This window comes from Malus sylvestris, chromosome 3, assembly GCF_916048215.2.
Source record: "Malus sylvestris chromosome 3, drMalSylv7.2, whole genome shotgun sequence".
Taxonomy (NCBI): Eukaryota; Viridiplantae; Streptophyta; class Magnoliopsida; order Rosales; family Rosaceae; genus Malus; species Malus sylvestris.
Window position 1 is genome coordinate 5013922 of NC_062262.1, and position 27651 is coordinate 5041572.

A 27651-nucleotide genomic window follows, 5' to 3' on the forward strand; every position below is an offset into this window, starting at 1 on the left:
AGATGTCAGAGTTTGGAAGTCCTAGTGATGGGGGCTCCCCTAACTCTAACTCTAGGTTTGAGCTTGCAATGTTGGAGTCTTTAGGGCCTTTGTTGGAGTCTTGTACAAAAAATTCAAGATCGGGTGATCTTCGCAATTGTCAAGCCTTAGCCAATATTGGTTTTTTGCTCATTCATGTCAGTGGGTGAGGGGGTTGTTTGTGACGCCATACCCATATTTCGCTCTGAGTTCACAGCAGACCATTTAGTGTAAAACTTGTTAGATAGTGAAAATCAGCTTGAGGCCCTAAGGCAATCATGCAGTATCCCCCGTAGTGTAGGAATGCGTTTGGTGCATCATGAAGAATTGTCCTCTGAACCACCCAAGGGTCATGTTATGTTCTATACCCAGATATTATTAACTTTAGGGGTGAAGCTGCCTTTGCACCCGTGGTTGCAACGGATGCTGTCTTTCATTGGATATGCGCATGGGCAACTCTACCCTGGTTTTTAGGATACCTTGATCGGGTTTTATATTATTTGGATGGAATGTGGGTTAGGTGAGCCTTCCTTTCATCAATGGCGCTACTGTTATAAGATGTGTCCGGTGAAAGCATGCACTGGGTATGCCGAGTGTGCATGTCGTAGTGAGAGAGAACGTATTGTCTTTGGTAAGAAAAAGACGTACTACACTTGGAAAAACCGTTGGTGCTTTCTTTATAATGATTGGGAGTATGCTAAAGGTGTCACGCCTGAGCGACGTGTTCCTACTCACTTCCAGACTGTAGGTTGTAATGTATCCATTGTTTGCATTATTTGCTATTTGTTGGGATTTTCTCTTGCTTCTAACATTTTTCTTCGTGCAGTGACGCGAGGGACCATCAAGCTGTCTGGACGAGAGCTAGCTGACATAGAGAAGGTGTTGACGGTGCCCAAAGAGGATAGACATTTGGGCAAGCTACGACCCTTATTTCGAAAGTACGGTTTCTAGTCCCTAGTGTCGGAGTGCCAGAAATGAGCAAGTAAGTTGTGTCTTTCATTTCGCCCCCTCTTTCTTTTACAAAGTTGCATTCCTTACTTTGATTTTTCTTATTCAGTGGAGAAAGTGGGCAAGAAAGGGGAGACTAACACCAAGAAAGGGAAAGCACCCATGTTAGTTCCTGCAGACGACATTTTGTTTCACAATGGAGCTCGTAAGCACCGGGTGAGGCCAACCCCTAAACCTAAGTCGTAAAATGAGGTCCTCAAGATTGCTACCTCAAAGAAGGCTGAAGCTGAGGCCATTGGGTATGCTGCTGCCATAGTTGCAGGGGAAGAGAGACGACTGGTGCCTCCTCTTCCTACCATCAATCCCATATTTCCTCCAACCATGGAGTCTGCTGACCAAGAATGTGGCTCTAGCTGTAGCCGTAAGAGAAAGTACAAGGAAGAGGTTGGCATCATTCATTGGAAGGACTTGAAGGTTGCCATGCAGCCAAGTAGTTTTAGGTATGTCAATAATTGCCTGGCAGGACGTCGATCCACTGTTGATGAGCTTGGCGAGCCGCTAGATGAGAACGAATCAGATCGTGACCGGATGATGAGACTATCTTCTTATGTAAGTGTTACTTTTTCATTTGTCTGTTTTCTCTCCTCTTTTTCCTGGTAGTGACGATTATCTTGTCATGTAGGTCATGACCGAGTACGATGACAGATTGCGAGAAGTCGAGCAGTACAAGGCAAAGTTTAAAGAGAATAAGCAGTTTGTGAATTACGCTAGAAAAACGAGCAAAGCTTTGGCTGATGCCATCCGCCTTAAGGATGAAAACTTTGAGAGTTTGAAGAGGCGGAATGGTAAGAACGTGAGGCTCAAGAAACAATTGGAAGCGACTAAGGAACAGTTGGAGACAACCATCTTTGAGGTTTCCAAGGTTAAAGGGGAGTTAGATAGTGTCTTGGTTGAGGTTTTTGGACTGAAGAGGAGTATCCTGAGAGGGATGCTGCTGTGCAGGAGTTCTTAGGTTCCCAGGCCTTTCACGATGCTTTTAGACCTCACTGCATCCGAGCGGCTAATTTTGAGAAAAGGAAATGGATGGCCGTCCTTGAACGTTACGACAATGGAAGCATTATTCGAAAGTACCGTGATGAGATGGATGAGTACCGACAAAAGGGTGAAACCTTCGTCCTCGCAGTTGATCCTAGTAGTGATGATGAATCTGATAATGAGGCTAGTATCAGTGAGCAGTCTCAGGAGAGTGAGGATGGTCCTGGAGATGCTGAGGAATGTGGTGATGGCGATGGGGTTGAAATGCAGAGTGATATTGTCAGGGGTTCGGCCTCAGATGAGGATGACTCGTAGTGCCCTCTTTTTCTGCATGTACTCTGGATTTACGAGTTTGTTGTTTTTGTGGCATGTGCCATGTACTCTGGATGTACGAGTTTATTGTTTATGTGGCATGTGCCATGTACTCTGGATGTACTAGTTTGTTGTTTGTGTGGCATGTGCCATGTACTCTGGATGTACTAGTTTGTTGTTTGTGCGGCTTGTGCCATGTACTCTGGATGTACTAGTTTGTTGTTTGTGTGGCATGTGCCATGTACTCTGGATATACTAGTTTGTTGTTTGTGCGGCTTGTGCCATGTACTCTGGATGTACTAGTTTGTTGTTTATGTGGCTTGTGCCATGTACTCTGGATGTACTAGTTTGTTGTTAATTACCAAGTATTTGCACTATCATTGATGAATGCCTGGCTATGTTTGAGCAAATCCTTTGTTTAAATATAAGCCATAACTTGGATGTACTAATTCTGTCCAGTACTGTTTGTTTATTTGCACAGTCTTGTTGACATATACTTAAACTTGATTTCCTGTTGGAAGCATTCATGTTGAAGCTTTGAACCTGAGTGTTTCATTGCTAGGAATGTAAGAGGATTAGGACCGAGTGGTCTAAATCACCTCTTTATTGAATTCAGACCAAATAGTTTTCGTTACATAGGATGCCGAACGGCTGAAGCTTAACACTTGTACAATGTGAGTTTACTTGTAATAGTACTTCAAGTGATCAGTGTTCCATGGATGGCCAAAGGTCTTGCCATCGGAGTTTCTAAGCTTGTAGGAGTCAGGGCGACTGATGCCAACAACTTCAAATGGTCCATCCCAGTTTGGACTAAGTGTTCATTTACTCGGGACTCTGTCACAAAGTAATCTTTTCTTCAATACCCAGTCCCCCACTTTGAAAGAACGAGGTTTAACCCTTGAGTCATAGTAGTTGGAGATGCGCTGCTTGTAGGCGACATTCCTCAAGTGAGCTTGGTATCTGTGTTCCTCGACTAGATCTAAGTTGAGGGTAAGTTGTTTGTCATTTTCGCTTTGCACGTAGTTCTGGACTCGAAACGTTGTTTGCTCAAGCTCAACTGGGACAACTGCCTCTGTACCAAAGGCAAGTGAGAATGGGGTTTCTCCTGTTGATGTCCGATACGAAGTGCGGTATGACCAAAGAACTTGGGGTACAAATTCTGGCCAACAACCTTTAGCCTTGTCCAAGCTGGTTTTCAAAGTTCGCTTGATTATTTTGTTGATGGCTTCAACTTGTCCATTAGACTGGGGATGAGCTAGGGAGACAAAACATAAGTTGATGTTGAACTTAGAGCAGAACATCCTGAACTTATTATTGTCGAACTGTCGCCCGTTGTCAGTGACTATCGCATTAGGAATGTCGAATCTGCAAAGGATGTTCTTCCATACCAAGTCTTCTATTTTTGCCTCAGTAATGGTTGCCAAGGGTTTTACTTCGGCCCACTTTGTGAAGTAGTCAATTGCAACGATTGCATAGCAAACCTTGCCCTTCCCTGCAGGCATTGGGCCGATCAAATCAAGTCCCCATTGGGCCAAGGGCCAAGGGCTGATCATAGGAGTGAACGGCTCGGGAGGGAAGTGAAGAATAGTTGCGTAGCGTTGACACTTATCACATGAGCGGGATATTCTAATGGCATCTTGGTGGAGTGTTGGCCAGTAATATCCTTGGCAAAAAGCCTTGTGTGCTAGGGATCGAGATTTAGCATGATCTCCACAGACTCCTTCATGTATTTCCCGAAGGACAGTTTCCGCCTCTGCGAGCGTAAGGCATCTTAGGTATGGTAGGTTAAAACCCCGCTTGTAAAGTTGGTCATTAATGATCAAGTAACGGGTAGCCTTGTATCGAATCTGCTTAGCTTGGACTTTGTCATTTGGAAGGGTGCCATGAGCAAGGAATCTATAAATCAGGGTAATCCAACTATTCCCCTGTTGTAAGTTGCATACTTCCGCAACCATGGTGCTTGGTGCTACCAACAATTCAACCTGAATTTTTCTCCCAATCTTGTCTTCCACTGCTGAGGCGAGGTGAGCCAAAGCATCTGCATGACTGTTTACTGCTCGAGAAATTTGGGTGATCGCTCGAGGAATTTGGGTGATCTGGTAGTGGAAGTGCTTAAGCAACAATTGTGTTTGTGTCAGATATGCAGCCATAGAGCTATCCTTAGCGTCAAAGTTGTTGGTGACCTAGTTAACCACCAATTGGGAGTCACTGAAGATATCAATTCGTTTAACCCCAAGGTGTTTGGCCAAACGTAAGCCTGCTAGGAGGGCTTCATATTCGACCTCATTGTTCAACGCCTTGAATTTGAAACAAAGAGCATACTCCATTGCCACTTTGTCAGGGGTCGTAAGGACTAGTCCTGCTCCACAACCGTGTTGGTTGGACGAGCCATCAACATATAGACTCCATGCTGGGGCTGTTGGTTCTATTTTCTGAGCTTCCGAGGGTAATGAAACCACTTCTTTAGGTGTAGAAACAATGTCAACAGGATATGTGACGTCAGCGATGAAGTCTACCACTGCTTGGCCCTTCTCAGCTGGCTTTGGTTGGTAGGAGATGTTAAACTCACCCAATGCTATTGCTGTTGGAAATGTGCCCTAAAGCCAATCATGTGATGATACTTTACGGACATTTCACATGTTAAACTAATCCAGTTTAACATATAAAGGGCATAAATTATTGTTTGAGCCGTCTCATATAAATGTTATATGCTTAAACGATAAAGTCCAAGGAATATGTGATTGGGAGAATGTAATCTAATGAAGTTAGATTCATGAGACCATTCTTTCGTAGACACATCCTAAATGTTCCTGATCATAGGATTGCCAATTGGGCATTGACAGTCCGTTAAGATCAGTACGTACTATGTCTTCTCTCAGGGAGAGTGATTAGTCTCGATTCATTGGTGTGTGTGACATCAAGACAAGTACGGTAGGTGCTCAATAGAGAATGAGTTCACTGAACGCGATCAACGAAGAGTTCTCATATTCCATGTCACATGAGAACTCATGGTTGGGATAATGCAAATTAGTCCTTTGACCTGAAGCATCATAGTTGTCTTGTGGTTAAGACCTTGATCTTTGATTATGTCAAAGTCACTCCATCAGGAGGGTGTCCACGGCATCGTTGGGGTCAAGCCGCTTAGCTATGGAGACAAGTGAATGCGCAACAAGGGATCTCTAACCTTCAAGTCGCTTGAAGGAGAATACTCTCTGATATGATTTGAATCTCTGACCAGAGTATGAATGAGATTTGGGAATGCGTTCCTAATCACATTCAAGGTAATCATATAAGCACAAGACACACATTGGATAGTAGACATGAGAAATAAACTATCAAACCAAACAATGTGGTCAAGAGTATTAGATTAGAGAATGACCGTATTGCATTTGTAATCTCGAACTGAATAGGTTCTCTAACCTCTTCTGATTAGCTTGGATGACCATGATATGCTGCTAGGTGTCACTCATGGTTTATGGAAGCCCTAAACGTGTGTACTCACTAAAGGGAGAATTGAAAATAGTTTCAATTCATAATCGATGTAAAATGGTTTTAATCGCCCACTACCTCGCTAAAAGGAACCTAATGGATCGCACACCATAAAAGGTAGAGATTGGAGATTAAACGAAAATGAGTAAGAATGATTAAATGGTTTAATCATTTATTTATGGCAAGGATTAATTAATATGTTAATTAATCAAACGAATAAGTTCGTTAAATGACTTCGGGATAGTTTTGGACCTTAAGGCCCAATGGGCTTCGAACGTCAAGCCCATTAACTTAAGTTGTATGACAATTTAATGAATAAAGATTCATTAAAGCCCAAAAGCCCAAAAATCCCTAAATGGCCAGCCATATGGAATGAATTAGGGTTTTGGTTATTTAGGTCACTTAAAGAAGTGACTATATAAATGACTTTATAGCCAAATATTCATTAAGGATTAAAAAAAGGGTTTATTTTTGGGGAAAATTGGTGAGAATTGTCTCTCCATTTTCTCTCTAAAGAGGCCAACACCTTGGAGGGTACATCTAGCAATCCTACTACTCCAAGGTCACTCATTTCTTCTACAATCTAACCTTGGTGAAGAGACTTAGAGGTTCTCAATTTTGGGAACTTGGAGAACCTATTCTTCCATCCAAATCCATGGATCTAAGAAGCAAGGAATGAAGGCCCTATCTCTTTGGGTGATTAGCCTTTGCTTATGCAAAGAGGAATCTACAAAGGTATTAATTTCAACTCACTTTGTTTTGAGTTGATTATTGGTTCACCAATCTACTAGGCTTTGAATTTCATGGTAATGTTTTGTTTTTGAGTGCATACAAGCATGATTCCGCCTTTAATTGTTAATTGCATGCTATATGATGTTGCTCAAATGAACATGTTTTCCCAAAAGATTTCCTTCAATTGCCTATTTGATCATTCACCCAGAAGTGTCAGGACTTTGGAGTATCTGTCGAAGAGGATGATTGGTAAGCACGATGATGGAGTGTGCTTGGAAGTAAGGGCGAAGTTTTCGAGCGGACATGACCAATGTTAGAGCCAATTTCTCAATGTTGGAGTATCGTGTCTCTGCATCTTGTAAGGCCTTGCTAGCGTAGTAGACAGGCCGTTCGACATTACCATCCATTCGAATGAGAACGGGACTTACTGCTGAAGCCGATACCGACAAATAGATAATGAGAGTGTCACCAACCTCAGGTTTGGAGAGCAAAGGGGCTTTACTCATGTAGTCTTTAAGGTTCTTGAATGCCTCAGCACATTCATCAGTCCATGTAATGTATTTCTTACTTCCCTTAAGTGCTTTGAAGAAATGAGCACATCTGTCTGTAGCCTTAGAGATGAACCTAGTTAAGGCTGCCACCTTGCCAGTAAGGCTCTGGATGTCTTTTGAAGTTATCGGTTCCTTCATGCCGAGGATTTCTTTGATCTTCTCGGGATTAGCCTCAATGCCTCGTTGGCTTATCATGAAGCCTAAGAATTTGCTAGAGCCTACGCCGAAGGCACATTTGTTGAGGTTCAACCTCATTCGATACCTTTTTAGAATGGTGAAAGTTTCAGATAGGTTGGTGATGTGTTGGTTAGCATGTTTACTCTTGACTAGCATATCATCAACGTAAACTTTCATGTTCTTCCCTATTTGTTCGGTGAACATTGAATTGACCAGTCTCTGATAAGTTGCTCCTGCATTCTTTAGGCCGAAAGGCATGACTTTATAGCAATATAGTCCCCTGTCAGTAGTGAAGGCTGTGTGTTCTTGGTCCGGAGGGTTCATGAGGATTTGGTTGTATCCTGAGTAAGCATCCATGAAGCTCAGAAGTTCACACATGCCGTAGAGTCTATAAGTCTGTCTATGAGAGGAAGAGGAAAACTATCCTTCGGGCATCCTTTGTTTAGGTCGGTGTAATCGACACACATTCTCCACAAGACCTTTTGGAGCAGGAGACTTTTCTTGGTCGGATTCTTCTTAACAAGGACAACATTTGCTACCCACGTTGGATAATTAACTTCACGGATGAAGCCTATGCCTTTGAGTTTTTCAACTTCTGCCTTCATTGCCTCGTACCGTTCAGCGTCATAAGATCTTCGCTTCTGTCTCATTGGCTTGGTCTTGGGGCCAATACTTAAACGATGACAGATGATATCGGGAGAGATGCTTGGCATGTCCTCGTATGACCAGGCGAAGACCTCAGTGTTCTCTTGCAAAAAAGAAATCAATGCCAACCGAATGGGTGGTGACAAGGTGGTGCCAATCTTCACCATGCGATCCGGATAATCTTTTGAGATAGAGACTTTTTCCAACTCTTCAGCGGGTTGTGCTTGCTGGGTGAAAGAGTCATCTCGAGGATCGTCGGGTTAACTATTGCCACCGTGAAGATCCAAGTTGGCTTCGTCTGGGCTGGTCTTTATGACTTGGTCGTGTATAGAAAGGGTTTCCTTGGGCATAGACATGTGTTGTTGCTTAACCGAAGTGTTGTAACATGATCGTGCACTAAGTTGATCTCCTCTGATGTAACCATTGCGATAGGGGGTTGGAAATTTCATTAACAACATATGTGTGGATACCATGGCCTTGAGATCATTGATGCCTGTGCGTCCGAAGATGACATTGTATGCCGTTGGGCAATCAACCACCAGAAAGTTAGTGGTAATGGTAGCTGTGTAAGGGCATGTACCAATGGTGAAACGTAAGTGTATGCTCCCCAAAGGTTGCACGATATCATCGGAGAAGCTTATCAGAGGGGAAATCGAGCGATCGAGTAAGTGTTCAGCTACATTAAGTGCCCTGAAAGCTTCAGCAAACATGATATTGACCGAAGCCCCCGTGTCTACCAGGATTCGTCGTACTTCAAAATTGGCTATGTGAGCTTCCACGATCAGTGGGTCGTTGTGAGGGTAGATGATACCTCTTTCTTCCTCAGGGTAGAAACATATTGGATCCCAGTTAGGCTTTTGATACTTACCTCCCCTGATGTCTTCCACGTGAAACACTTGGTGGCCAGACCTTAAAGCTCGTTCACTATTTTTCATGGCCCTGTTGGAAGATTTAGATATGGGTGTGCCACCACTTATGGAATATATCATATTCACCTGGCGTTAGTTACGGTTACCCCTTGGAGGGTGAAAGAGGAATTGATCAATTTTTCCTTCACGTGCCAAAGCTTCAACATGATCACGAAGGGTGATACACTTCTCGCCGTCATGGCCATTATGCTCGTGGTAGCAGCAAAACGTGCCCGTATTTTTCGTGGGCTTGTAATCCGGGTGCCTCAGCTTTGGCTTCGGTATCAGGTATGCTATGTTGGGGTAAATGGCCACGCATATGGTGTTCAAAGGTGTGTATGCCTCATACCTCGGGGTAGGGGCTGTCCTGACACGTGCTTGACCCATTGTGTTGACTGCCTGGGGTCGGGGATTATCATAGCGATACCCTTAGTTATCGCAGTAGTGTCCCTTACTCTTTTTACTAAAATGAGACTGGTGAGGATGGAAATTTTTCCTTTTGCCTTGAGATTGATATGTTTGTTAACTTAGCAAAGTATTAAGTAAGGCAGGGGGAGGTACCGCTGCCGTTTAGAAGGTCGAGGTTTTCTCATTTGGTTGGATCTGGCTTCCACTTCCTACTTACTGATAAGGGGTGGTTGTGGGGGGTTTCCCTTGATATGTCCTTGCCTCGGCGGAGGCATGGTTGTACGCCTGTGCCATCACCTCAGAGTAAGTCTTCCAAGTGTTGGCATTGATCATGTACTTGAAGAAACAATCACGTAGGCCTGCCGTGAAGGCCTTGAGGCTGAAACGACCAGCATACTCTCGTAGTGACTCGTCCGGCTTCTGGCGAATAATGTACAAGTCATCTGCAGAATGTAAGCGATCGGTCTGGAAGATGTGTTGAGAGACAAACAGTTTCCTCAGTTTCTCAAATGAGTCTACTGTCGAATGGAAGACGGCAATACCAGTTTAGAGCTCCGCCAGAGAGGGTGAAGGGGAAAAGAAGACATCGTTCTTCGTCGGTGTGCATCCGATATGCCATGGTGGGCTCAAAGAGGTTAAGGTGTTCAATTGGGTCTTCCCTTATAGTATAGAGTTGTAAACCAAGCTTTTGTTTTGTCTTTGCTTGAAGGGGGGTGTCGAGGATCCTCCTTGTGAGAGGGCCAGGCCTAGGTTGGTTCCGGTCAGGTATCCGGCCTGACATTCGGCCTTCAACTTGTTTACTTCCTCAATGAGCTGTAGGACAAGGGGGTCTTGAGTGGAGTCATGTACCATTGGGATTTTCTTTCGTAAGTTTCCATCGCCTCTTGGAAGTAGGAAAGTTTGAGCAAGGGCGTGGATTTTTCCTTGGACTCGTAGTACTGACTTCTAGGGCGAGTCTGTCGGAATACCTCAGAGTCCCCTGTACCTTCATGTTCCTCTAGGACATGTCGTTCCTTCCCTAGATTGGCAGCTGGCCTGGGTCGTGGGAGAGGACCGAGTCTTTCAGAAACCCTTGGGTCATTGATCTTCGAGCATATGTGGAAGGGATTCTCTCGACGTTGCTTTAGGAAGTCTCGGCAATCACGATAAACGGCTTTTGATCCTTCCAACCCTTCTGCAAGGAGGTGTTTTCCTCCACTTCTCCTACTTCGGGTCGAAGCAGCTGGGTTGAGAGAAGTCTCATGTTGATCAATGTTTTGATGATTAGCTCGCTCCTCATCAGGGATACCCATGTCGAAGGAAGGTGACCCTCCTTGTTGGGAGGCATCCAGATGATGGTTGATGTCCACAGGGGGAACGAGTTCACGTGTTTGAGTACGCCTAGTTTCGTGGAGCATCTCAAAGAGCTTTTCATATTGTTCCTGGAGGACCTCATTCTTCATTGCTATCTTGTTGTTTTGAGATTCTAGCTCATCGACTTTAGCTTGAAGAGCAACCCTCTTTCCTTCCTTCTTTCGTTGCTTCGCACTAGGTGCAAGAGGGGTGTCATTCTGTGTGTTGTGGCTTCCTTCGCTCCCTATGTTGGAGAGAGATGCCTAGTCAAAAGAGAGTGTACGAATGGTGGAAACCAGCTTAACAAAGCTGAAGAGAATGGGAATAAGTGTCGTTCCCACAGACGGCGCCAAATGTCAATGCACAAAATCAGTAAGGACTTTGGTACAACAGAAAGTGTTAAGTTTGTGACCTTCGCTAGATTGCTCCGGTCACTAGTGTGGATAAGTATGTAAATGGATAGGGACAGGGAAGCAAACACAAGATGTACGTGGTTCACCCAGATTGGCTACGTCCACGGAGTAGAGGAGTTCTCATTAATTATGAAGGGTTTACATAAGTACATAGGTCCAAGCTCTCCTTTAGTGAGTACAAGTGAATGATTTAGTACAAATGACATTAGGAAATATTGTGAGAGAATGATCTCTATTTATAGAAGAGAGTTTCTAGTTTCATTCTGACATTGACACGTGTCGTGTTGTGATTGGCTTCTGATGTTGACACGTGTCACACTATGATTGGCTTCTGATGTTGACACGTGTTACGCTGTGATTGGCCTCCTGGTTAGAGGGAAACTCTTCTGGGTCCTTGACGGTATAACGTTGACTGGTGCTCAGTAGTTTCGGGATTGGTCAAGTATAGTACAAACAATAGTGAATAGGATAAGAGTTATACCACTGAAGGTAACCATCTCCTAAGATTTGCCAAAATCCTCGTATACACGTAAGCACATCTACTAAACCGTGAGGGCATGGTCGGGGCACACCTCCTATAGCACGAGGCCTTTTGGGAACTCACTGGCTTCGGGTTCCATTAGAATTCTGAAGTTAAGCGAGTTCAGGCGAGAACAATCCTAAGATGGGTGATCCACTGGGAAGTTCTCGTGTGAGTTTTCAGAAACAAAACCGTGAGGGAATGGTAAGCCCAAAGTAAACAATATCGTGCTACGATGGAACCGGAACTGGGATGTGACAATTTTAAGGATTTTTACAAGATTCAATATAACTCAAAATTTGAGTCATTTTAGTCGCACTACACGACAAGTGATCTTCAAGTAGTTGGATGAATCAAGAAGCTCAACAACAAAATTACAATACATATGGGCAAAATCCATGTAGTCTTACAAGGCTAAGATATTTGGGAGACGTCTACGATAATGAAGTTATGTAGCTAGAAGAAGACACCAATGACACTATTTGAACTGCAGAGTAATAGGTTAAATACACAAAGTGAGATAAAAACACACAAAAAAAAAAAAAGAATCTCTCTCTCTCTCTCTCTCTCTCTCTCTCTCTCTCTCTCTCTCTCTCTCTCTCTCTCTATATATATATATATATATATATATATATATATTCACAATGCCTTTGGCCCTTCTTCACCAACAATCACACAAAGGCCAAACCTTTGCGGCCTCAGGCTCTTGAACAACTTTGGTGGTCGCCAGAATGTCAATGTCCATGGTTCAGGTCGGTTGATAATATTTGCCAAAAATGAGGCTAATCACAGACCCACATTGGAGGTGGTGTTAATTTTGAGCCATTGGAAGAGGTCAAGAAGGAGCTCCTTCTAGTCCCCAGTGTCCTTCATGCTTCTCTCGCTCGCCAAAAATACTCTGCCCAATCAAAAGCTGCCATCAATGAACAGATCAAGTGTGCTTTTCACAATTCTCCCATTTTTTTAGTCTTTTTCCTAATCTTAATGTTCATTGGAAATGTTGGTTTCTTGGCTATTTTCTAAACGTTTTGTTTTCCCAATATCATTCCGTCAATCGTTTTGGTCATGAGAAATCTCTGTTATATTAAGAGTAATTTTGTTAAATCAACTTCTTCCCTTACACTAGTGTTTTCTTCAATTTAATGAAAATTTTCACAGAATAACTAAAATGTTTAACGATAGACAATACTGTTCAAATTATTTTGAAAATAGATAAAAATGGTAAAATTTTAGGGCCAAATTGTTCAAACAACGTGATAAGTTGATAACGCAAACATCCGCATACTATAGGCAGCAAGCTGATTAAAAATGGTTCAATACACATCTCATTCCAGCACAAAACATAACAAGATTCAAGCCAGTACAGCATCTCATAATCCATAACGTAACGCAGGCCACAAAACAAAAGAAAATAAAATCCCTCGAGCATAAGCTGAAAAGAGTCGAACTGCTTAACTAAGTACCATTCTAAAACTATAGGAACAACAATATATAGTTGCCGCCATATTGTTTAAGCAGTAGCAGCTGTTTGGGCGGCCGCTTGTCGCTTCTTTGCCTCTTCAATGATGCTTAGCTTGATACCCTTGCCCTTGGGAAGAGACACCCATGGCTTTGTACCCTTGCCGATGGTGAACACATTACCAAGACGGGTTGCAAACTCATGTCCGAGGGCATCCTGTACGTGGATAGTTTCAAAGCTTCCCTTATGCTTCTCCCTGTTCTTAATGACTCCAACACGCCCCCTATTCCTTCCGCCAGTAACCATGACAACATTACCAACATCAAACTTAATGAAGTCAGTGATCTTGTTGGCCTCTAAGTCCAGCTTGATAGTGTCATTGGCCTTGATGAGCGGATCAGGGTAGCGAATAGTGCGTCCATCAAAAGTGTTAAGATAGGGGATGCCTTTCTGCCCAAACTGCACTGATCGAACCTTGCAGAGCTTGAACTGCTCAGGGAATTTATAATACCAAGTCAAATAGTTAATTATCTTGCCAAAAGTAGACGACAAAACTAAGCTAGAAATATTTCAGAATGTACTCTGAGCCATTAACAATGTCAACATTGCAAAAGCAGAATAACCATAAAACTAAAAGAACCTAGGTTTCAAGAAACATTTAAAACAAAAAACAAGATTAAAACGTTTCCAAAAAAAAAAAAAAAACAAGATTAAAACAGAAGATCAAAAACTTCTTATTCGGTGTAAGCTAACTGAAACACTAATACACTTTGTAGCAATATGATCTACCAATCTAACAAAAATACAAGAAAGGTCATATGAAGTTCTTTTCCTGTTAAAATCTAAGATCTTTTTTATTGCACATAAGATGTAACATTTCGGAGAAACATGTTACGTAAGATCTGTTAATTAACAAAATGACACTACAGTAATAAAACCTGATGCACAATTGCAACATTCCACACAAGTAATAACAAAATTACATTCACAAAACTAGAAAGCAATGAGCATAAGAACCAACCTTGGCCTCCTCATCTCTAATTGAGTGGAGCCTAAACCGACCCTTGGTGTCAAAGAGCAGACGGAAATTCTCATTTGTTTTTGGGATCGAAACAACATCTGAAGACAAATAACATAACTTTAAGCACATTTCTAAGCATCACAGATACAATGCAAAAACAATCATCCAGAAAAATAAGGAATTGGTACAAAATTTAATGAAATTGTTGAGAACGTACCCATGAAGCCAGAAGGGTAAGTCTTGTCAGTCCTAACCTTTCCGTCAACCAAAATATGGCGCTGCATGAGAATTGAAACAACCTCACGGTATGTGAGTGCATACTTCAACCTGTTCCTCAGAATAAGAACCAGGGGAAGGCACTCCCTGGCTTTGTGGGGACCAGATGATGGCTTGGGGGCCTAAACAAACACATTTGAAACCAAATTTCCATCAAACCCAAATCAAAATAAGGCAAATATTGTAGATTTACTGAAGAAATTCTTCATTTTTTTTCAGTTGGGGTCCCAAATAAACACATTTGAAACCAAATTTCACATTAGACCCAAGCCAAAATGAAGCAAAAATTGTAGATATAACGGAAAATTTTTCATTTTTTTTTTCTCATCTGGGAGCCTTAAAAAAACACATTTGAGACTAAAATTTAAATTAATCCCAAATCACAATGAGGGACGAGACTGCAGGTTTAATGAAAGTTTCTTCATTTTTTAAAATTTGAGGAAGAGGGTTTTAGGGTTTTACTTACAAAAGCACCACCAAGCTTGTCGAGCATCCAATGCTTTGGGGCATTGAGCCTCTTCAAATGCTTCTTCAGTCCTCTAGCCTGTAACATACAACATAAAACCAACAGTTATACACACAACAGAGATCTCTAGAGAGAGAAAGAAGAGGAGAGCGATAGAGATAGACAGAGAGAGTACCATGTTTGCAGAGTGGGATGCAGAAACCCTAGGCGAGGAGGAGGATACAGAGGGACGAAACGGCGGAGAGGCTTAAGATTTATATGGGCGAGTGAAAAATGAGATGGGGTTTTAGGGTTGGGGAATTGGAGAGTGAGATTTAGTGTGGTCGAGCTCAGAATAGGCGGGGACTTTGGGGGGATCTGATTAGTTGTGGGTGTGGGACCCCATTAGTCTAGCCACTCATTTGTTTCCTTTCCTCATCAACAAAAATATTACGTCACACTTTTTATGCTAATAATATGTTACTAATTCGTAATCAGAATCAAAACAAAAGAGTTATAATTAAGTTTTTCATGTGTCATCAATATAGCAAAATTATATTTTTTCAACTTATTATAGATTAGTAAATCGATAACGCACTGTCATAAGTTATTAGAGTAAACTGTCGGTTTACCCCCTGAACTTTCACCTCACTTTCGATTTCCCCCCTGAACTTTTCCATTGGAAAATTAAGGACTCAAACTAATTTTTTTAGCCAATTTGCCCCCTACCGTTAGTTTTTCATATATTCCATCTATATTTCCGTTAAGTGAGACCATGTGCACAACATGTGAGGGTAGTTAAGTTATTTCACTCTTAAAAATGATTAAAAAACTAAAAATAATAAAAAAAACAAAACTTTCCCTCTATTTTTTCCCGCTAATTCCTATCCTCGATTTTATTTTTCCCTCTCATTCCTATACATGAGAAATAACATATGGTGTTATTGTCTACCATTTTTATTTTCTCTAACAAATTAATAATTTGACAAATGCTAATGGTGCTATTGTCTCCAAAGCAGTGCATTAATATAAGAAACCCTAGTCTTTTTTATGGACATGTTTCTTATATTAATGCACTGCTTTGGAGACAATAACACCATGAGCATTTGTCAAATTATTAATTTGTTAGAGAAAATAAAAATGGTAGTACATGCTTCAAAAAAAAGATTAACTTAGCTACTTATGAAAACAATAACACCATATGTTATTTCTCATGCATAGGAATGAGAGGGAAAATTAAAATTGAGGATATGAATTAGCGGGAAAAAATAGAGGGAAAATTATTATTATTATTTATTTTCAGTTTTTAATCATTTTTAAATTGAAATGACTTAACTATCCTCACATGTTATGCACATGGTCTCACTTAACGGAAATATGGATGGAATATATGAAAAACTAACGGTAGGGGGCAAATTGGCTAAAAAAATTAGTTTGAGTCCTTAATTTTCCAACAGAAAAGTTCAGGGGGGAAATCGAAAGTGAGGTGAAAGTTCAGGGGGTAAACCGACAGTTTACCCTAAATTATTACATGACAGTGCATAAAAAATTTGAGATACCACATCAATATCTTGTGCAAAAGTTAACAGAGAACATTAAAAGTTTAGAAGATGCTTTGTTACAGTAACGAAAAACAATAATTCTTATTCGCATAGACATACTCTCTCCAGGAGAGTTACTATAGTTTCTAAGTTTAGAGAGTTTCTAACCAGGTCTTCAGTCATTCTTTTTGTTACCACTGGGAGAGGGAAGTAAGAACCACCGTCGGATTACTCCCCAACCAAAGGAATAAAAGATCATGACCGTCGGATTACTCCAAAACCAAAGAAAAACATAGTCAAAGCACCACAAAGCAGAGTCAAAGCACCGCACGCGGGTAAATTGTTGCCCACTTCTCTCAAAACGTCTACGGCGGCGAACCCAAAACCCCACCCTTTTTAACCGATCCAAAATTTTCACCTTGTCTGACTCCCAGATCAACTGAGAATTTTATGGGTTGTTGCTGATTTGGCTGCCGATTCAAGCTTTACAGCAATGGCCTCGAATCCGGAGAACGAACCTACGGCCTCGAGAGAGGTCGAGAAGCCACCGATTGAGCCCATACGGCTGCCCACGGTGGAGGAGATGCGCGGCCAAGACATTTGGAACAACTGCGCCGTACGCAGCGTTGTTAGTGGAGTTATGGGTATGGCTAAAGTGCTTTCCTTTGGCTTAATTTTTGGATTTTCTCACATGGGTTTTGATTCTTTTATCGTCTTTCTCTGTTTGGTTGCTGAGAAAATGTGGGAAAGTTTCTGCCTTTTTTCTGTTGGGTTTATTTTTTTCCTTTATCTCTGTTTGGCTGCCGATAAAACATGGGAAAGATACTGTCTTTTTGTTTGTCTGTTGTCTCGAATTATATTTTTGTGTGTTTCAGAATGTGCAGAAGAGTGGTGTATCAGTAAGGATGTGATAGATTTAGTTGTTCACACCAATTTGTTACTGTTGGGGTTTGAATGTATCGAAAAAGGTCTAAATTTCTTTATTTTAAAGTGAGTATTGTGGTTTGCTCAGTGCAGCAAACTCTACCAGAACGTTACATTGACATTGTAGTTTGATTTTGGCCCAGAAAATCACTTGGAAGTGCTTCCTGAAGAAGTGCTTCTATGACCAAGAAGAGCTTTTAAGTTTATCAACTAGAGTTTTTCCTTGTACTTGTGTATAGAAATTAATAGTAAACGGATGTACTTTGTGAGCAGTACTTCTCCAAGGCTTTTAGGATCTTAAAATCTAATTATGCTGATCGTTAATTCTTTAAGCTTTGGGAATTTTATAGGTGGTGGGCTTGGGTTGATGATGGGTTTGCTTCTCGGAGCGTTAGACAACCCTATAATGCAAGACGAAATGACTGGTAAACAGCAATTCATTTATCAAGCAAAGTCGATGGGCCGGAGGAGTTGGAGTTCTGCAAAAGCATTTGCAGTTATGGGATTTGTTTTCTCAGCAGCTGAGTGTGTTGTTGAAAAGGTATTTTGGAATATGTCAAAATTCATTATCTTAATTTTTATGCGACCATTGAGGTTTAATTTCTTTGATGTAGGGACTAATTCTGGATTATTGTTTTCAGGCACGAGCTAAACATGACACAACAAATACAGTTGTTGCTGGATGTGTAACTGGTGGTGCACTCTCAGCCAAAGGTAACCAATTTTCCATCAGTTTACATTTTTTCATCGTTGATTTTCAAGGCTTTAAACTGACATAGAGATCTAATACTTTAAATGAAATCCGTAAATCTAGGGCCTTACGTAATCTATATAATGAGCATTATCAACTCCGCATTGAAGCATATCACCATAATGATTCTATTTGGACTTTTGCGTTCCCTATCTTCTCCTTTGGAAAGTCCATCTTTTTGTATAACAGTGTTTGAAAATATATGTTCGTTTGAGCTGCTGGTTTGAACTGATTTTATTGAGACAAGGGGTGGGGAAGATAAGTAATATGCTTGGCATAGCTGATGAATGGTGTTATTAAAAATCTAAAACCTCCTAATGTAAACTTTTGAAACTAAAACCATGTGCCTAAGGGGTTAGTGCTTAGTTTTAGGTCGATATTGAGCTGATCTTTGACGTTAACTTGCAGAAGCTACATGGTTTCTTCTCCTGTCCAAGGATTCGTTTTGAATCAAGTAATTATAGGTTGATTCTTTGTTGTACTTATTAATACATCACGATAACCTAAAATATTAAGTGGTTGCATATGCCTATTTACTTAATCTGGTATCATAGTTAAAATCAGAGCTTCAACACTCTGTAACTGAGTTCAGCCATAGGTTCTGATGTTTTTGCTCCCTATGAGGTCAAAACAGGAATCCAGACCCCATGACTCTAGTTATGTAGAATGTTGGTAACTTCCTTTGATGGAACACTCCCTTGCCCTAGCCTTGACTTGGGTATAGAGGGCAGTCATCGAGTAAGCCTCCCTGAAATATATGTGATATAACACGGGTAAAAGAATGAGTAGATCAGACAAGTACCGGCCTTGTTGGTGTTATTCTCATTATAGTCCTGCTATCTGCATAATTTGTTTTCATGCATGTTAAGATTACTCTTACACCTCCTCATGTTGTCCTGTTGTAGCTGGTCCACAAGCGGCCTGTGTTGGTTGTGCCGGCTTTGCTGCATTTTCGGTGCTGATAGAGAAGTTTTTGGATAGACATGATTGAGTTTGAGCGCGTTGCCTGTGCTGCCCCAGTTTTGCAGACACTAGAAATATGACAATTCAGTAGAAGAGCCCTGCGGTGATACAAATGCTTTTGCTTTAGGTTCAACTTCAGCCAATAATTTATCCGAAATTTATCAAGGGATGTTCTGGCGAACATACAAATCTAAATTTTTTGTATTATGTATTTATTTATGAACGGCCGCGGGGTTTATAACTCCAGTTGTAGACGGTTTTATTTCATGTCAGAATCTACTCCGAAGTTTTAGATAAGAATCAACATGATCAATGATTTAGATTCATAGTCTAACAAACGGCCACCCAAACGAAAGGTTTCATTTCCGGTAGGAAGTCTACACCCAAGGAAGACATTCAGATTCTGAGAAGAATGTTTAGGCTCTAAAGAAATTAAGTTGCTTGCTGGATTAGGCATTCACATTCGCTCCTAAAATGTTCGTTATTCCTTTCCCTCCACAGACAGTAAACACTAAACAGTAGCATCAAAGCTAAAATCTTTATGGTAACAAGTCACCATATTCCCTATCTTGGTAAAGCAAAGAATCTTGTTTTATAAAGCCGACAGGGAAACGGGAACCATCCTGCATTTCCTCTTCATACATACTTCCCTTCCCGATTTCTTCTTCTCCTCCGCTCTCAATTGGTTTTCTAAGTTTCGAAGCCTGAAAATGGTTGATGTGCTTGTTTCCACACTACTAGAAAAGTTGGCTTCAACAACTTATCAATATGTAGCGGACGAGGTGAAACTCGTTCTGAACGTCAAGAAAGAAGTTGAAGAGTTCACTAGCAACCTGGAAGCTATTGAATCTGTGCTTGAGGATGCAGAGCAAAGGCAAATTAAGGAGGCCAACGTGCAAAACTGGCTGGACAACCTAAAGGAAATATTGTACCAGATGGTGGACGTGCTGGATGAGTGGAATACTGAGATTCTGAGACAACAGGTTGAGAAACAAGAAAGAGAAGGTGTAACTCGTATTGCTCCTCAGAGAAAGGTATGTTTCTCTATTTTCGCTCGTTGTTTTTGTCTTGGCCAAGCCGGGGAGGTACTTAACCGTCGTGAAATTGCTGTGAAGATAAAGACCTAAATGAGATGTTAGCTGAGATTTATAAGCAAAGAAAAATGTATAATTTTCAACTCACTGAAAAAGTCATTCAAAAACAGCAAACTTCGTCTTTTGTCGATGTATCTGAGATATTTGGTCGAGAAAAGGAAAAAGAGAGTTTGATAAGGAAGTTGGTGAGTGATACTAGTGAAGAAGGGAGGGGGCTCCTTATCATCCCTATTGTAGGGATGGGAGGTATGGAAAAGACAACTTTAGCTCACCTAGCCTATAACGATGTCAATGTTAAAGCCCATTTTCATGAGAGAATATGGGTTTGTGTGTCGGAACCTTTTGATGTGATAATGATTGCCAAAGCGATTAGTGGTGATGCCTCCCCAAGTTCAAATGAGTTGGATCGTGTCTTACAATCCATGTCTAAATCCATTAGGGGAAAAAGTTTCTTCTTGTGTTGGATGATGTGTGGACTGAAGACCGTAAAAAATGGGACCAGTTAAATTTTTCATTGATGCAAAATGGTGCTGAGGATAGTAGAATATTGGTTACCACGCAAAAACAAAGTATTGCTTTTATGATGAGAGCAACTCCTCACATGATTAATCTTGGAGAGTTAAGTGAACAGAATTGTTTGTCAATCTTTAATCATATGACATTTCCAAATAGGGAAGTAGTACAACATGAGGTGTTTGGAGATATCAATAAGGAAATTGTAAAGAAGTGCAAGGGTTTGCCTCTTATTGCAAAGACTTTAGGTAGTATGATGCGCAAGAAGAGAAAAAGGTGGGAATGGTTAAACGTTTTGAATACTAAAACATGGGATTGGAAAGAAGTGGAGCAAGAAGTTTTCCAACCATTATTTCTAAGTTATTATGATTTGGCCCCAAGAGATAGATGTTGCCTTTTATGTTGTGCTATTTTTTCAAAAGATTATGAGTTTATCAGGGATAACTTGATTAATCTTTGAATGGCACAAGATTATCTTAATTCAAAAGAGAATAAAGATAAGGAAAAATTGGGTCAAACTTTTTGATAACTTGGTTGCGTGGTCTTTTTTTCAAGATTTTGTAAAAGACCATAACACTGCTACAGTAATGCGTTGCAAGATGCATGATATTGTAAGTGACTACATGCAATTTATCACCAAGAAGGAATGTTTGATTACAAAGGCTAAGGGGGCTAATTGTGAAATAGAGGTATTGGGCAGTAAGGTTCGCCATTTGACCTTAACGTCTGTAGTTGATATTCTAACCTTACGTTCTATCACTTTTGAATATTGTAAAAATCTGCGTACGCTCATAATAATTCACTTGAACGTTGATACAGTGTACGCTATTTCACAATTTAAATGTCTTAGGACAATAAATTTGTCTCAGAGTTCCATCAAAGAACTCCCAGAGGAGATTGGTGAATTAATACATTTGAGACATATTGATTTGTCCAGGAGTCAAAATTTGGGGAAATTACCGGACACCATTTGTGGTTTATGCAATTTGTATACCTTAGACCTTTGGAGATGCAATTCACTTAAAAAATTGCCTGGTAACATGGGAAAGTTGACAAGCTTAAAGCATCTGTACGTGGGGTTGAGCGGTTTGGAGTACTTGCCGAAAGGGATCGGGAGCTTAACAAATTTGCACACACTAGACGTGTGTCCTCTAGTTTCTATTGACAACGGCGAAGCATTTCAAGCTGGGGATTTGAGAACCTTGAACCAGCTCCACGGCAACCTCACAATAAGAATATTGGGGAAGGTGAAAGATGGGAGCCAAGTTAGTGAAGCACATTTGCGGGACAAGAAGCCACTTTTTCATCTCGTACTTTCTTTTGGTGAAGGGCGCGACGAGCTTGGACAAAGCAGCGTAAGAATAATGAATGCCTTACGACCGCATGATGATCTTGAATCTTTAGTGATTTATGGGTACGTTGGCTCCACCTGGCCGAATTGGTTGATGTCTTTAAACAAGCTTCGATTCCTTACTCTGCAGGATAATTCGGCTTGTGAATTGCCTCCTATTGGGAGATTGCCGTTCTTCGAAAAACTGTACGTATGAGGGATGTCGGGTGTACGAAAGGTTGGTGGTGAGTTCTTGGGAGTAGAAGAAGATGATCAAACATCTTCCCCGTTCAAATCATCCTCATCAATGTTATTCCCGAAACTGAAGTTACTCTACTTTAACAATATGTAGTCCTGGAAAGACTGGGAAGGTGTGAAATGGTGGAACGAAGTGGATTCTGAAATTACAATCATGACATGCCTTTCGTCCTTAAAAATAGGGCAATGCTATGCGCTAGAAACGCTGCCAGACTTCCTCTGCAAAATACCGCTGCAGAATCTTTCCATTTTTGTGTGTCTGAAACTTGCCGAACATTGCAAAGAAGGCAGTGGAGAGGAGTGGCACAAGATTTCTCACATCCCAAACATCAAGATTCTAAATATACCGTCAATGGCGAATCGTCATATTATCAAGGATATTGCTGAGGGCGTAAATGAAACTGTAGGGACACGAAACTTCTCAGGGATCTAAGTATGTCTTCTACTAAATGGTTGTGGTTATATTACTTGCAATATCTCCCAGGCATGGTTGTATTTCAACTCTATTGAACTGTCATTTTTGTGTGACCCCTTTCACCACCTCCTCCTCCTCCTCCTCTGCTCCGTTTCACTCTCTCCAACTTCCGCCACTTATTCGGAGAGCAAAAGCAGTAGCAACAAAGTCATGGTGGAGCTCTACTACGAAACACTGTGTCCCAACAGTTATCAGCCATTGTCAATGATCTAATTAAGCTCTTCAAACCGGAATCATCTTCATCACCTATCTAAAGCTCTATCCCTTCGGCAATGCCAGGATTAGATCCAACAGCACCATCACTTACCAGGTCTCTCTCTATCTGATCATACTTGGCTCATCGAATTCGTTTATGCACACAAATTACAGTTTGAAGTGTGTGTGAAAATAATTTCTTTTGCTCTAAGAGAAGAAATTACTTTTGAATATGTGTCAACTTGTAGTTTGTTCGTAAAGACGAAATCAATGTTTTTAATACTATTGCCATGGAAACTTTCGTCGTTGTTCAAAATTAACTGATTTCGTACTTACCAGCCCATAAACACCTAATAAGCTCTCCTTTTCTCTTTCAGCTTTCCTAGTCCAATGGCTTCCTCTCGGCTCGAACGTAGAACCCTTTCTTTTTCTCTTTTGTCTTGCCTCTTCTTGGTTGCTGTGTTCACACCCCCTTCGTCTTCTACAGACAGAACTCCACCTTCGGATTCTAGTAAAGTTTCACTGGCTTTGTATTACGAGTCTCTTTGCCCCTACAGCGCCAACTTCATTGTGAATTACCTTGTCAAGCTCTTCAAAGACGAGTTTATCTCCATTGTTGATCTCAAGGTTTCTCTTTGGGGTAAGGCCAAGCTCAGAAGCAATGACACATTCACTTGCCAGGTCCTCTCATCCAATACTGTTTTCTTGGGTTTTCATTTGCATTTCTAATTCAATTTATTGACTTAGTTATTTCTGATGGTTGCAGCATGGTCCATTTGAATGTTTATTGAACACTGTGGAAGCCTGTGCAACAAAGATCTAGCCTGCACTGGTAAGCCTTGAAAATTCGTCACTTCGTAAAATGAGGGATCTTGCATGTGCTTATAAGAGAAGGGAAGAACTTATTGGGTGTTTATGGGGTTAAGTTAAACCGTTTAGATTTATCTAATGAATTCTTTGTAGAAATTTTCGTAGATTCATTATGTATTTCAATCTACTTGTATTGAAATTCAGTTCAACAAAACGTTTGTGTATTTCATCATGTGTTAGTAATACAAGTGAGAGCTCTTATAGAGAGGCCGAGCAAGGTAAAAAACCCATTGAACAATTACAAACAGTTACAAGAAAGAAACCAAAAGATAAAAAAGGCTATCCCTAGTTGCAAGTTACAAGAAATCTAGAACTGAGATACTAGAAGACATTAACCTTAGAATTAAAGGATTGGAACAAAAAACAAGTTGGTAACAAAAGTGACGGTTTAGTAGCAACTGCAACTCTACCCGAGAATGAGGGCTAGAGTTGTAGTTGCAACTTGAACTTTGATAAGCTGTGATGTGCCTTGAACACCTTCAAACATAGACCCAACTAAACTCTAGCATGCTCATAACCGGTCAGTTTCAATACTCCCTCTCAAGCTGGATCAAGAGTGTTAATTGATCCAAGCTTGCTCAGTAATCTTTGGAAATGAGTAGAGTCGAGAGCTTTTGTGAAAAGTCAGCAAGTTGATCGTAACTTCGAGTGTACACTGTGTTGATGACTTTGGATTGGACTTGAGCACGGATTAATGACAATCAACCTCAATATGCTTTGTTCTCTCGTGAAAATTTGGGTTTGAAGCTATGTGCATGACAGCTTGGTTGTCACAAAACAAAGACATAGGTTCCTTGTCAATGTAGCCAAGGTCAGCTAGGAGACTCTTTAACCACATTAATTCACAAGTCGTGGCTGCCATGGCTCTTTGCTCAGCCTCAGCACTTGATCGCACAATCACCGTTTGTTTTTTACTCTTCCATGTCACAAGATTACCACCAACAAATGTACAGAAACCAGTGGTAAACTTGCGATCGAGGGCATTACCTGCCCAATCAACATATGTGTATGCCATAATGTGATTTGAGCCATGTTTCTTCATGAGCAAGCCTCTGCCAATTGACCCCTTCAAGTATCTAAGTATCCTTTTGACAATCTCCCAGTGAATCAGTGTGGGAGAGTGCATAAATTGGCTGACAAGGCTTACTGAATAAGCAATATCAGGTCATGTAATTGTGAGGTAGAACAGCTTTCCTACCATATGTTGATAGACACTAAGGTTTGACAATGGTTTACTTTGGACATCTAATTGAAGTTTGCTCATAAGAGGGGTACGTGCTGGCTTGCAATCCAACATGCGAGCTTCATCCAATAGGTCAAGTACATATCTTCTTTGATTTAAGAACAAACCCTTGGAGGATGTGGCCATTTCAATACCAAAAAAGTACTTTAAGATTCCCAAATGCTTAAGAGCAAATTGTTGATGAAGAGAGGATTTGAGGGCATTGATTTCTTGTATGTTATCTCCCATTATAATAAGATCATCAACATATATAAGGATAATGAGCTTACCACTTGTAGCAGTGCGAACAAACAAAGAAGAATCGACATGACTCCTTTTGAACCCTGAAACTTCAAGGACGGAGCTCAACTTCGAGTACCAGGCTTGGGGGGATTGCTTAAGTCCATATATAGCTTTGTGAAGCTTGCAAACTTTGTTAGTTTCATTCTCTTGTGGATGTCCGAGACAAAGCTTCATGTATACCTCCTATTCAAGTGAGGAATGCATTTTTCACATCCATTTGAAATAGAGACCAATCATGATTAACTGCTACAGACAGAAACACTCGTACCATGCTCATTTTGGCTACAGGAGCAAATGTCTCCTTGTAGTCAATGCCATAAGTTTGTGTGAAACCACGGGCTACTAATCGAGACTTGTGTCTTTCAATACTGCCATTTGAATGGAACTTTGTCTTGTATATCCACCTACTCCCTACTGCCCTTTTTCCCTTTGGAAGGTCAACCACACTTCATGTTTGGTTGTCATTCAGTGCTTTGAGCTCTTCTTTCATTGCTTCCTGCCACACTTGAATGTGAGCAGCTTCATTAAAGTTCCTTGGTTCAACATTAGTGGACAACTGATTGAGAAATGTTGCATAGGATGTTAACAGTTTTTGATAGGTTAAAGCTTTGGAGATGGGATATTGAAATTCAGTTCAACAAAACGTTTGTGTATTTCATCATGTGGTAGTAATACAAGTGAGAGCTCTTATAGAGAGGCCGAGCAAGGTAAAAAACCCATTGAACAATTACAAACAGCTACAAGAAAGAAACCTAAAAATAAAAAAAAAGGCTAGCCCTAGTTGCAAGTTACAAGAAATCTAGAACTAAGATACTAGAAGACATTAACCCTAGAATTAAGGGATTGGAACAAAAAACAAATTGGTAACAAAAGTGACGGTTTAGTAGTAGCTGCAACTCTACCCAAGAATGAGGGCTAGAATTGAAATTGCAACTTGAACTTTGATGAGCTGTGATGTGCCTTGAACACCTTCCAACATAGACCCAGCTAAACTCTAGCATGCTCAGAACCGGTCAGTTTCAATAACTTGGATTATTGAGTGTTCGTACTACATAGGGTTGTCGGTTGGTTTTACAGATATGTATCTTAATTTGGATGCCATTTATGGAGTTATGTTGGACTTAACAGAAAGTAATATTTAAGCTTAAATTGCTAACTTCTGGTTCACTGTCACTGTTGTGCAGAATGATCTTTTCCTTTCGTTAATTGCGCCAAGAGTTTGGTTTACGAGCACAAGTAGACCCAGTGGGAGTCGTGTTACGAGAAACTGGGCTTGGATTCAAAACCTACTACTGAATGCTACAGCAGTGGACATGCATGGTAAAGAGGTTAGTTTTCTCTGCTTCTTGTATTCAGCTCATTAATTATTCAGGCATGTGCACAAAAACAGCGTTAGGTAGAGGTGAAGCGTAGGAGGGATCACGCTGAAACTTCTTTTTGACGTTTCACTGATTCTTGATCATGTCATTTTTGGAACAACCTATGGTGTTCTGTTGAGTAGGACAGTGCAAATTCTGAGGTTTGTTCCTTCCTCATGATCATATTGCTCAATGCTATTACGATTGTCACCAAGTTTGGGTTATGCATATGTGGTTTTTTTTCATTTGCACTACTGATGGTTATTTTGATTATCGTTCTATTATCGGGATTTTCAGGAAATGACATTCTTCTCCTGTTGTAGGACTACGAAAACTTTCTGAGCTATGTCTGCAATGCCTGTAACGGCACCACTGCACTCAAGGCTTGCAGTAAATTTTCCCTCAGTACCATCCAAAAGGAAACTTCGAAATCTACGCGTTCAGTTGGCTACAACGAGGGAAATATGGCAGCAGTAAGAGGAAGAATAGGATCGACCATAACATCGTGGATCCGTCAAATGAACCTGGCAATTTTGATATGGACGTTTATGGTGTAATAGCTTGAAGTTCATGTAGCTTGTTCATATTTCCCGTTTCCAGTGGAGTGCAGATGCTTGTGAGTTGGTTGGTGCTGAACTCAGACACTGTGCCGGGAATTTGTTTTTCGCATTACTATTCTCAATTAATATACAGGAATAGAAATATGTAGTGTAAAAGAATGTCTGTTTATTTAATTTGAATTTATAACACAGTAGATTTTAATATTGAATTTTTTTTTTAAAGTTGGAGAGCAATTTGTATGTCACGGGTACTTTGTTATTGGTGACGTCTGGTATCAATCAAATCTTCATATTAACTCTTAAAATCACTAGCTATTTGAGTGAGGTGGTAAAGAAATTAAGTATTGTGACGCTTATGTTGCCAGACTATAAATATAAGTTTCTCGAGTTGATTATTTCTTAGATTTGCTATGTATGGTGTCAGATTGATTATTGCTTAGGTACATGTATGGTGCAAATGTCTGATAACATGAGAATATCCTCACAGCTACTGTGACAAGAGAAAGTTACCATTTCAAAGTGTGGTGCTATATTTCTATCTACTCCTCAATGCCAAACACTTTCTTTATTTGGGTGGACTGAAGGACCCATAGGGTTTCATGGGC

General features: G+C 40.8%; 3 protein-coding genes and 2 pseudogenes across 3 annotated transcripts; 4 read left to right on the plus strand and 1 right to left on the minus strand.

Annotated features, from left to right (window-relative positions):
* The first annotated feature begins 1128 nt into the window (after window positions 1-1128).
* On the plus strand, window positions 1129-2627 carry LOC126615776 (uncharacterized; annotated as a pseudogene).
* A 10160-nt stretch (window positions 2628-12787) lies between these two features.
* On the minus strand, window positions 12788-15050 carry LOC126615777 (40S ribosomal protein S4-3-like). Its single transcript, XM_050283672.1, has 5 exons — window positions 14886-15050; window positions 14711-14788; window positions 14186-14366; window positions 13969-14066; window positions 12788-13436 (listed from the first exon to the last, which is right to left on the minus strand). Exons 1-5 carry the CDS (start codon window positions 14886-14888, stop codon window positions 12999-13001), a joined length of 798 nt encoding a protein of 265 aa, XP_050139629.1. The 5' UTR covers window positions 14889-15050; the 3' UTR covers window positions 12788-12998.
* Window positions 15051-16553: 1503 nt separating this feature from the next.
* Window positions 16554-19168, plus strand: LOC126616916 (mitochondrial import inner membrane translocase subunit TIM22-4-like). The gene is made up of 4 exons (XM_050285041.1): window positions 16554-16874; window positions 17505-17695; window positions 17796-17868; window positions 18811-19168. Exons 1-4 carry the CDS (start codon window positions 16724-16726, stop codon window positions 18894-18896), a joined length of 501 nt encoding a protein of 166 aa, XP_050140998.1. The 5' UTR covers window positions 16554-16723; the 3' UTR covers window positions 18897-19168.
* Window positions 19169-19292: 124 nt separating this feature from the next.
* Window positions 19293-27268, plus strand: LOC126616915 (uncharacterized). Its single transcript, XM_050285040.1, has 3 exons — window positions 19293-19902; window positions 26313-26456; window positions 26810-27268. The coding sequence occupies exons 1-3, from the start codon at window positions 19579-19581 to the stop codon at window positions 27041-27043; spliced, it is 702 nt and encodes a 233-aa protein (XP_050140997.1). The 5' UTR covers window positions 19293-19578; the 3' UTR covers window positions 27044-27268.
* Window positions 21424-22814, plus strand: LOC126616914 (putative disease resistance protein RGA4; annotated as a pseudogene).
* Window positions 27269-27651: the final 383 nt, after the last annotated feature.

What these genes read in the sequence shown, in the direction of transcription:
- LOC126615777 (XM_050283672.1), bottom strand. An exon ending in TTACCCTTCTGGCTTCATGG is followed by an intron (nt 14,067 to 14,185) that starts GTACGTTCTCAA and finishes ATTTGTCTTCAG; the next exon opens with ATGTTGTTTCGATCCCAAAA. An exon ending in TTAGAGATGAGGAGGCCAAG is followed by an intron (nt 13,437 to 13,968) that starts GTTGGTTCTTAT and finishes TTCCCTGAGCAG; the next exon opens with TTCAAGCTCTGCAAGGTTCG.
- LOC126616916 (XM_050285041.1), top strand. Translation starts at nt 16,724, where the DNA reads ATGGCCTCGAATCCGGAGAACGAACCTACGGCCTCGAGAGAGGTCGAG. An exon ending in CGTTGTTAGTGGAGTTATGG is followed by an intron (nt 16,875 to 17,504) that starts GTATGGCTAAAG and finishes GGAATTTTATAG; the next exon opens with GTGGTGGGCTTGGGTTGATG. An exon ending in CTGAGTGTGTTGTTGAAAAG is followed by an intron (nt 17,696 to 17,795) that starts GTATTTTGGAAT and finishes TATTGTTTTCAG; the next exon opens with GCACGAGCTAAACATGACAC.
- LOC126616915 (XM_050285040.1), top strand. Translation starts at nt 19,579, where the DNA reads ATGGTTGATGTGCTTGTTTCCACACTACTAGAAAAGTTGGCTTCAACA. An exon ending in GTATTGCTCCTCAGAGAAAG is followed by an intron (nt 19,903 to 26,312) that starts GTATGTTTCTCT and finishes ACTGTTGTGCAG; the next exon opens with AATGATCTTTTCCTTTCGTT. An exon ending in TGGACATGCATGGTAAAGAG is followed by an intron (nt 26,457 to 26,809) that starts GTTAGTTTTCTC and finishes CTCCTGTTGTAG; the next exon opens with GACTACGAAAACTTTCTGAG.